This window comes from Mytilus californianus, unplaced genomic scaffold (genome assembly GCF_021869535.1).
Source record: "Mytilus californianus isolate M0D057914Y unplaced genomic scaffold, xbMytCali1.0.p SCAF_3, whole genome shotgun sequence".
In the NCBI taxonomy this organism is placed as follows: domain Eukaryota; kingdom Metazoa; phylum Mollusca; class Bivalvia; order Mytilida; family Mytilidae; genus Mytilus; species Mytilus californianus.
In genome coordinates this window covers 2,328,449-2,339,556 of record NW_026262679.1, presented here as the reverse complement: position 1 = coordinate 2,339,556, position 11,108 = coordinate 2,328,449, and the positions used below count along the sequence as shown (strand labels likewise).

The window sequence follows — 11,108 nt, the reverse complement described above, 5'->3', positions numbered from 1 at the left end:
ACATCACCTACTCTCCATGATGTCTCTATTAATGACCTGCTGCCATTTATACAAAAGCCATTAGGTATTCATCATATTCGCACGAAGCTTTATTCATTACCCCTTTCAAAACTTCATTCTCTATACAACTTATGTTTTTGGAAGCCACTGTTACAAACGCTCATGCATACCTATACAAACTTACAGCAATCATTTCGGATATTGCAAGTCACAGACTTTTCAAACCAGTTCGCATTTGGAAAAGATGAAAAGGAGAAAAGTTCCTTTCTTAAACATTCCTTTGCCAAAAAAGGTCTCGATGTCATCAACTTGGGCAATATCCTTCATCATAAATTAGTTCATTCGAGAATACCTCCCTATTTTAAAGATCTGTACCTATCATTGCTTATACCTATACCATACCAATTGCAACTAAAATTTCAATTACAAACACGTGTTGCATGATCTCAATATTGACGACATAAATAATAAAGCCCCAAACAACATAGTGTGTTGTGTGTAAATCACATTACACATAAACTACTTGATAAATTAAATGAATTAGGTATTAACAATTCACTTGGAAACTCAGCATATACCCCCACGACACTTACCAAAGAGGAAATCCTGGATAATCATAAGTCTGTTCTATGTTCCTTTGGAATTTCAACCAAAGATGAAGAACTGGATTTCCCTTCACTGTATTGGATACCTAAACTACATAAGTGTCCTTATATATTGCTGGGTCTTCCAAGTGCTCCACGAAACCTCTTTCTAAATTATTAACATCAATTTTATCAGCAATCAAAGCCGGGCTTTAAAGTTATTGTGAAACTACCTATTCTAGAGGTGGCTTGAATCAGATACAGATGCTAAAAAATTCCAAAGATCTTTTAGAGTACATACAATTCAAGACTCTTTCATCTTGCAATAGTATTAAAACATTTGACTTTTCTACACTTTACACAAGTATTCCCCCATTCCAAACTAAAAGACAAATTGAAAGAGTTGATCCTGTTTCATAAAAAAGAATGGCCAACGTAGATACCAGTAACTTGTCTTGGGGAGGGATAAATCCTACTTTGTAAAAATTCACTCTGACTCAAACAAAAAATTCTCTGAAACTTACATTATCAAAATGCTTGATTTCTTGATTGACAACATATTTGTTACATTTGGAGGACGTGTTTTTCAACAAACAATCGGCATTCCAATGGGAACCAACTGTGCCCCTCTTCTTGCCAACTTGTTCCTTAATTCATATGAGGCTGACTTCATAAAGGAACTTCTTATGAAGAAAGAAAAGAAGTAAGCAGTATCTTTTAACTTTACTTTCCGCTATATAGATGATATTCTCTCACTAAATAATTCAAAATTTGGTGACTATGTTGAACGCATCTATCCCTCGAACTTGAGATAAAGGATACAACAGATACAGTTAAGTCTGACTCATATCTTGACTAAAATCTAGAGATTGTCAATGAGGGTCGGTTGAAAACAAAACTTTACGACAAAAGAGATCGTGTTAGCTTCCCAATTGTGGACTTTCCATTTCTATGTAGCAACATTCCAGCAGCGCTTGCATACGGAGTATATATCTCCCAGTTGATACGATATTCCTGGGCTTGTATGGTGTTTCCTGAAAAAGACAGCAACAACAAAGAGATTCCATCATTCTTAACTTAAACTTTGGATGCACAAAATGCGGTATTGGCAGGGGGCTAGGATGAAATTTGAAAAAAAATAGGCAGGACAGGAGTTTTAATTAAAAAAAAGGCAAGATGAGCAACTTGGCAAAAAAAGGCAGGATGACAATTTATGTAAAAAAAGTCAGGATAAACTAATGAAAAAAAAATGCAGGACCGAATAGAGTGAAAAATAAAAAGGCAGGACAGAGATTTAAACTAAAAAAAATGCAGGACAAAATTTTTCGTCGTAGCACCCCCCCCCCCCCCCCCCCCCCATAAAAATCAAATGGTAACTCCCTAACGAAACTGGTAATTCATATTCATTTTCCCATCTTATATAAAATACGAGATCTTCACAGTTTTGGAGTAAACGTATGTGGTTCCTTAAATGAGCCAAGGACTGTCTTCGTAGATGTTTAGACGTGTTTACCCCACTTTACTGAATCAAACAACAGTCCGTTGATGTTGGTCAGTGGAAATGGCTAAAGTGGAGTCAAACTAAAAGTCAAAGATGTTTGTTTGTGTGGTTATTGCAAAACAAAAAAATAATGGATTTTAGTAATAGTCAAGTGAAAAGATTGACATATGGGTATACGACAATGGAACACCAACCCAAAGACACACTAGGAATACACTTGAATGTCAGCATGTGTTTTAGATATCACTCAACAATTATTAATAAAATGCTTCGCTGAGCGCAGCCTGATACGACCGCAGAGGTCGAACCCTGAACAGTTGGGGCAAATTTGGACACAATATTCAAGCTTGATACTGTCTGAATTTGGATTGTAATCAAATTTTTGACATAATATAGGTTTCTGACACAAAATAAATGTGGTCAAAGATCTTATAAATCCATTGCGCAATACTGTGAAATTGAAGATTTCTTCTTGAAACTTCAAAAATTCGAAATTTTAAAAATTTTGAGAAAAAAAATATGTAACCTTAAAAAATATTGGGAAAAAAATTCCCCCCCCCCCCAACTTTTTGAAACCCCCCTTGGAGCAATAACGCCAAAACTCAATCTCAGCCTTTCTTTTGTAGTATGAAACCTTGTAGTACAATTTTAGAGAGATCCATACACTTACACACAAGTTATTGTCTGGAAACTAGAAAAATGCTTGTTGTTGGCCCCTAATTCCTACATGTTTGGGGCAATTAACCCCAAACTCAATCCCAGCCTTCCCTTTGTTATATGGAACCTTGTGGTACAATGCCAGAGAGATCCATACACTTACACACAAGTTATTGTCTGGAAACTAGAAAAATGCTTGTTTTTGGCCCTTAATTCCTAAACTGTTGGCCCCATAACCCCTAAAATGAATCCCATCCTTCTACTTGTGGTATTAAACATTGTGGTACAATTTCAGAGCAATAGAAATACTTATACACAAGTTATTATCCTAAAACTAGAAAAATGCTTGTTTTGGGCCCCTAATTCCTAAACGGTTGGGACCATCATCCCCAAAATCAATCCCAACCTTCCTTTTGTGGTATTGAACCTTCTTTAAAAAATTCATAAAGATCCATTCACTTAAACTAAAGTTATTGTCCGGAAACCAATGTGTCATCGGACGACGACGACGACATCATACCATTATACGATCCCAAAAATTTTTTTGCGGTCGTATAAAAAAAAACAATGATATGAATTTTGTGTGCACGTGTTTCTATATTAACCTTCATCGGTTACACCAAAGAACTAAAAGTTTTTAGTGTTTGAGGGCATGCAAACCAACAGGTCTTAAACATAATGTCCAAAACCATCCAATGTAAACTTTTCCTGAGTAATTTGAAAACTCACGACATGACTTATTTTTTCTGCTTATTATCTGAAACAAATGTATCATTGAAATTAAGCCAATAACGAAGCACTGGCTACTTACTGGGCGGTTGTCTATTTAATATAACAAAATCTAAACTTCCAAATAAAATCTTCGTATCGAGGAAAAACTTTGTAAATGAATTTGCGGTACCGAAATTCACGACTTTATTTATCAATTATACATAAATTGTGTTCATTGAAATCTAAAACGTTACTACAGACACGGGTATAAAGATAGGGTTTGAAATAAACACATCGATTAGAAGGGACCACTGGAACACAAGTACGAAAAGGAAAAAATGAAAATAAGGAACAGAATATCGTTTTCAAAATTACTGAGTTTTTCTCGATAAGATGGAATAACAAGTAAACTCTTTAACCTGAACCAATGCAATCCCACTCCTTTGACCAAAACAAATGCATTCCCACTCCTTTTCCATAAACAAATGCAAGCCCAAGCCTTTGCCCTAAATCAATTCAACCCCACTCCTGTTCCCTAAATCAATACAATCCCACTTATTTGCCCTATCCAATATTCCACTATTTGACCTAAACCAATGCAATCACTCCTTTTTACCTTAATCAATACAATCCCTCTCTTGCTCAGTTAGTGTGATCTCACTCTTTTGCCCTTCATCAATGCAAGCACTCTCCTTTGACCTAAATCAGTGCTATAACATAACTTTGATTTCATGCATTGCTATGCCATTCTTTTTTTACCTAAATCAATGCAATCTCGCTCCTTCGACCTTAATCAGTGCAATCCCACTCTTTTGCCCTTAATCAATGCAATCCCTCTTCTTTTACCTAAATTAGTGCTATAACAACTTTGATTTCATGCATTGCTATACCACTCCTTTTGACCTAAATCAATGCAATCACACTCCTTTGACCTAAACCAGTGTTACACCATCACTTGGATCTAATTCAGTGCTATACCATTTCTTTTGACCTTCTTTCTTAATCAATGCAATCCCACTAAATTGACCTAAATCTGCAAAATCAATTCAAATCAGGATACTTTATTCAGCAGTTCAACCTCAAGCCACAAGAGTTGCCTTATACAATTTATCTACATTTGAGCTTGACCACAACCAGACTATAACTCTTTCAAGAAGTACATCCAATTCATGGTAAGAACCACAAATATACTTTGTTGATATATGGTTTAAACTGATGCATCAATTCTCAGGATCTTTAAGATATCTAGCATTCACAAAGGTTTTTCTGTAACCTATCAACTATATTTTGTTGATATATGGTTTAAACTGATGCATCAATTCTCAGGATCTTTAAGATATCTAGCATTCACAAAGGTTTTTCTGTAACCTATCAACTATGTTTTGTTGATATATGGTTTAAACTGATGCATCAGTTCTCATGATCTTTAAATATCTAGCATTCACAAAAGGTTTTTCTGTAACCTATCAACTATATTTTGTTGATATATGGTTTAAAATGATGCATCAGTTCTCAGGATCTTTAAAATATCTAGCATTCACAAAAGGTTTTTCTGTAACCTATCAATTTTTCTGTAACCTATCAACTATATACTGGTATGTATATGTGATCAAAACAGTAGTGCCATTTCAGTCTTTTTCAGAAAAAACATCTGCAAAGTTGGGTTTTGTTTCCTTTGTTTATAAATTATGAATACTAGTAACTGCTTGAATAATATCATAGTACAAATTATGATGATCACATTTGATCAAATACCTTATTATTTTATCGTGTTGATGTTTCACCGATTTATATCTCACATCTACAATTTTCAAAATACCATGAAAAATTATAGTCATTGGATCTTCAGGATTTCTCAGTCATTGCATTTCGGATGCAGGGATACTGACACAGCAGTTCACACAATCGCCCTATGATTCAGTTTATATGATAGCAATTAAAGTCAGATCTGCTCACCTGAGTCACCTCACATTCTGTTTAAAAGTAATTTACTAAATAAGTACTTATTCTATAATAGACATAGTCAGCTTCAAATGAGGTGTTAATGGAACCCTTTATGCATTGCCTATTTCACATCCCTCATGATTTGTTGCAGGATGGGCATAAATAAGACAATATTTTTTAATTTTTTTATTTCACATCACAATGTCCAGTTTTCACTTCAGAGGAATGAATCTTGAAGAGTGAGTGGCACCAATACCTGGTCGACCGTGCTTTACTGGTTTGTATGTGATACTGAATTCTCCAAGGTAATGTCCAATCATCTCAGGCTGAAATATAGGGAAAAAGTTGAAAGCTCTGATAAAAAAATTTCATTCATAAATAAAAGAAGAATATGTCGAAGGACACGAAGGCCCTGCTCAAGCTTTGCAATTTTCAGAGTTAAAAATGGGCATAACTCTAGAACGGTAAATGACTCACTGCCCAAATTCTATCTCTGTCTGTTAGTTTTGGTTCTTAGCATTGTGTACGAGTTTCATAAAATTTGCATGGTACAAACACAAGTTAGTGTGTGGAAATGAAAATGAGATGGACGGAAGAACAGTCAAGGATAACACTTTATGTCCGTTGCCTATGGCTGGGGCACAAGAATAACACTTAATGCCCCTGTTGCCTAAGGCAAGGGCATACAAATCATTTGAGATATTTTTGGACAAAATGTATGTCATGTCGATTATATTGTCTTGGTAAATTTAACATTCAACATTTTAGATCTCACATATTACAGGTATTAAAACACAGATTTTGCTATTCAAATACTGTGAATTTATTTATTTTCGTTAACAATTTTCTTGGATCAAGGAAAAATTGTATTTTCATGTATATTTGATATCCTGGTTTTGCCAAAGTCTGAATACAAACATATGAAAAATTTGAACTAAGTTGAGCATTTAAATGTGTGGTTAACCGTACCCACAAAAACCAGGAAAGATGTCTCCCATGAATAATGAATCCACAGTGGTTGAATGTTGAATCTGCTTTTTCTTGTTCTTATTACAAAATCCCTAACAACCTGCTAAAAGCCTAGTTTGATCCTGAAAATCATTCAAACAGATCAAGACCACTTACATCAAGAAGAAATGTATTTTTCTTTCTTTGAGTTAATAAAACCAAAATGAATTGTCCCCAATGTTTATTTCATGGCAGATCTGTCCTGTAAGGATAAATATTGAAGTGTGTTTATTTTTCATGATGTATTACTACTAGGTGACACTACTCTCCGATTTGTAATGGCTGGAATTTTCTAACCATTAATACCAAACATGAATTTCTAACTTCTACTTACCTTGATTTCTACTTGGTTGAATGTTTTACCATTGTATACACCAATGATACTGCCAATCATCTCTGGGACAATGATCATGTTACGTAAATGAGTTTTCACAACCTGTTAAATAAATGGTCAGATGTTAGTCATTATGAAATCACTATTTCTATTACCAACATACTATTATTCTCTTTTATAGAACAGAGATTTTAGAGAATCGCAAGAATCAATATCTAGTTAGGTTCTTTAACTCTGTTCTTTAATATGAAAAGTAATATTTCTCATATGACACAATTTTATATTTATTATTCATTAACTAACTCTAATATTGCTAATTATTCAAATTTTAATCGCTTTTTGATTAAGTTAGTACATTTTGTTATACGAGAAATTATTTTCTTTGGAATCACAGTCAAAGTCCTTACACAAGTAATGATTATTTACTGGTACAGGTATATCATTTTAGATATGAGTTATATCCCTTGATCATCTGGATTTGTTTTACTTGTGTAAGTAAAAAAGTTATATCTTGTTCTCTTCCTGAATTTCTCTGGACTACAATGTATTCTCTTATGGAGTTATTGTAACTTTACTATTAATTAAATTACAATTACATGGACATTGAAAATCACATTTGCCTTGTTATTTCCTAATTACTGCTTATTTTTAGGGAACTATTTTGAAGGCCTTGCACAGCTACTTAACATCTGTGCACAGACGATTTCTTTGAACAATTTTTGATATAAAAGGTTGAACCCTTATTAAGATAGCAAGGAAATCACAAAAAATAATGTTTCAGACATGTTTTGACTTTGCAAAACATAATAATTTCAGGTATTATCAAAAAACAAATTTTTACAAGTAAATATTCAAGGATTGAAATTCATAAGAACCCAGTAGCTGATTCTCTCTAACATTTGATCTTGGCTACAGTTTCCACATTTTTGCTTGATCATTAAGCACTGGGCAACCAATATTATAGACTTGACTACCACTTTTAAATTTGTATTTTTCCATCCCTGATATTACCTACATCTTAAAGAGTGTATACAAACAATTTTTATATGTATTCTTATACTTTAATACTGACAGTTTTGAAATAACTCCCTAATAAGTTCCTAACATCACTGAAGAGACATTAATTGTCGAAATCCGGATATGGTGTACAAAAACCTTTGCACCTTTTGTTTGCGGTATATCATCTTTTCCCACAGGAAATGCAAGACTAATATGACTAATAGGCAAATATATTCATGGCATAAGTATTTTTCAAGAGGTGTAATTCACAGTCTATATGCGTCCATACATACAAATAATTTCAAACCACTTATGTTTTTCTTTACATTTTGAAAGAAACTTAATTTTTTTTCTGTAAATTTCTTAAAACATATTTCTAATAACTTTTTAGTTCATTCACTTTATTTGTAATCAACTCAATACCTATTTTTATTATTTGTACTCAACTCAATATCTATTTTTATCATTTGTACTCCACTCAATATCTATTTTTATCATTTGTAATCAACTCAATATATATTTTTATCATTTGTACTCCACTCAATATCTATTTTTATCATTTGTACTCAACTCCATATCTATTTTTATCATTTGTAATCAACTCAATATCTATTTTTATCATTTCATACTTCTGGTTTTTCCAGAGGTCCAGCTTCTTTTTTTGCCTGCCTTAATCTTTTAATCAGTGCCATTGGCTTTCTCTTTAAACCTTTGGACAATCTTCTACGAATTCTGCAGGGAAATAATTCCATCAGCTGCTCACTGAAAATAAACCACAATTGTATCAATGTTAATAATAATTGTAATTGACATTAAATATGAAGCAATAACTATTTTTAGTAAGATTTATATTCAATCCCTCCCCCCTCCAAAAACAAACTTAACCTATCAAGAAGAATATTTGCATCAAAATAATTTTTGAAAAATAGCATTTCAGTGAATGACACCTGAACGTACGAACTTAAAACACTTATTTCCTGTGACTTCGATTTTATAAAATGACTGTCATCTTTTCAAATAGGACAAATTAACTAGTAATTGCAACAAATTGAGTACAGAGAACACCCCAAATCATTACATTTTCTTACAATAGAATTTTATTTTGCTTAAGATTTACAACTCATTTAATATTTTTCAAAAGACAAACAGTCATGATTTTCATGTTCTTGCTTATGCATACACTGAAAAAGGTCAGGTTTGATAAGGATCCTTTATGGCCCTGGGGTATGAAATCCCTGTTTTCAAGACAAGAATGTTTCAAGTTGACTAAAAAAGACTTGTAGAACAGTAATATAGAATATAATTGTCAATCTTTTCTTACAAAACCTTAACAGTTACATCCAAAATCAACCAAAAATAGAGATTTTAGTACCATACAATTATCTTCTTGCAAAAAGTTGCTTTATAAATAACACAAATAAAAACATATGATCTACACCAGATCCATATATTTACTTTGACATATCAAGCAGCTGGTCCAAGTCAACACCTCTGTAGGCATACTTTCTAAAGGTACGCCTCTTCTTCTTTTCTGCCAATGCAACTTCGTCTACTTCCTGTAAATATTAAATCAAAATTAAAAGTGTAAAAACTTTGGCAAAAAAGCAATCCTTTTATATTCCACTGGAATTTTTATGTTTATCAACTACATCATTCTTTCTAAGACAATGATAAAAAGAAAGAGACATTTGATAAGATGTCTTTCTCACTAAACACAATAATACTAATATCTGACATGCAGGTTATTCTATATATAATAAGGATCAGTTGCGTGATACGGCAGTGCAATAAAACACAAATTCAGGATTTGAATGAATAAAAAAAACCTATTTATTTCAAACTAATAGTTGTTTGATTAATCCAGTGGCACATTTCATGCATATTCAGTCAGGTCATATTTTCCTGGCGAAGAGAGGATTTAAGTTAATTTTTTTTGAAAACCAAGAATACAGACAGGCTTTAGAAAAAGTGTTGTAATGTCTGGAAGCTTTGACAATTATGCTGTGGGGCAGACAAATATTGGCAATTCACCGATAAAGATTTCCCCAAAAACTTTCTACAATTCCTACAATTATGATAGTCAATTGAGTTTTTTCATCTCAAATAACATACCTGCCAACTTTCATGATTGAGGCGTGAACTACACAATTATGACCCATCGTGAAAAAAGCTCTAAAACACGATTTTGTGAAATTCTACACGAAAAAAATGATTGTTCCCGATTATGGATTTTTCCCAAGGGAAGACAATCATGATCAGCCAATTAAAATCATTGTTTCTCATGAATATTGGGCATACAGATCATACAGTGTTGTCATTCTTATAATTAATTAAAAATATCATTTAAAGTACAATGCACTATTTTTTATTTTTCACAAAGAATCAGATAAATGTCCTTTTTCGTGCATATTTCTTAATTGGAAAAGTCAATTACAAAATGTATCACTCTAATATTCCTACACAAGAAAATATATTCCAGTATTCTAGCTACATGTTCATCTTTTCTACACAATAATTTAAGTACTAGAATCATGCAAATAAAAAGAAGAAAAAGGCTTTTAAACTCATCATCAGTATACCATATATAAAAAGAGGACACTTTTTTTAGAGCACAAAACAGTTCTTTTTTCTTGCAAGTGACTTCACGTAATCATTGACATTGTATATAAATTTAATGTAATTATTCAGCTCAGCTTTGGGCACTGTAATTAGCAATAAAACACTATTTTATTCTACTCCTAAATGCAGTGTGTTTAGCGAAGCAGCAAACACCAATTTCTAAGTCTCTGGTTTGACACAGCTGGGATAATTTCGAACCTCCCACACTTGGAGGTGAGTATGCTGTCAGAAACCAATGAGAAGGTATACTTCACCAATAAATGGTTATCGTGATGACATAAGGTCAGCAAAACCATTGTTTCAACTTTATACAAGTAGGGTTTGATAAATAAATGATTTATTTCAATGCTGATGGTGCATTTACATGTACTAGTGCACCGTTAAACATACACCAGTTTTTTTTAGTATTGTTGTTGTATATAACGATTAAAAATTCTACAGAGGCTAAGTCATTTGAATGCATTTACCGACTTTATTAAAATTTCTATGTCAATGTTTAATCTAAAAGAAAAAGTGGAGAACGATGCATGTTTTATCCAAATACTTTTAAATTATTGTGAAGTTTCTTTAAATGTAAAAGGTATCGCAAAAATTCAATTGCTCTGAGGATTCAAGAGAAATCAAATCAACAAATTTCAGTAGGATGGCAGTGATATTTAACTGATACTAAATTTGTTGGTTATTGTACCATTTTGATGTGTTGTGAAACCGGAAAAAGAAAGAAACGGATGTAGAATTGAAGCGTGTACTC

At 32.7% G+C, this 11,108-nt stretch overlaps 1 protein-coding gene across 1 annotated transcript; it reads right to left on the bottom strand.

The window, feature by feature from the left end:
• Positions 1 to 5,556: 5,556 nt before the first annotated feature.
• Positions 5,557 to 11,105, bottom strand: LOC127733827 (40S ribosomal protein S15-like). The gene is made up of 5 exons (XM_052243226.1): positions 11,046 to 11,105; positions 9,194 to 9,294; positions 8,368 to 8,500; positions 6,740 to 6,841; positions 5,557 to 5,723 (listed from the first exon to the last, which is right to left on the bottom strand). Exons 1-5 carry the CDS (start codon positions 11,046 to 11,048, stop codon positions 5,610 to 5,612), a joined length of 453 nt encoding a protein of 150 aa, XP_052099186.1. The 5' UTR covers positions 11,049 to 11,105; the 3' UTR covers positions 5,557 to 5,609.
• Positions 11,106 to 11,108: the final 3 nt, after the last annotated feature.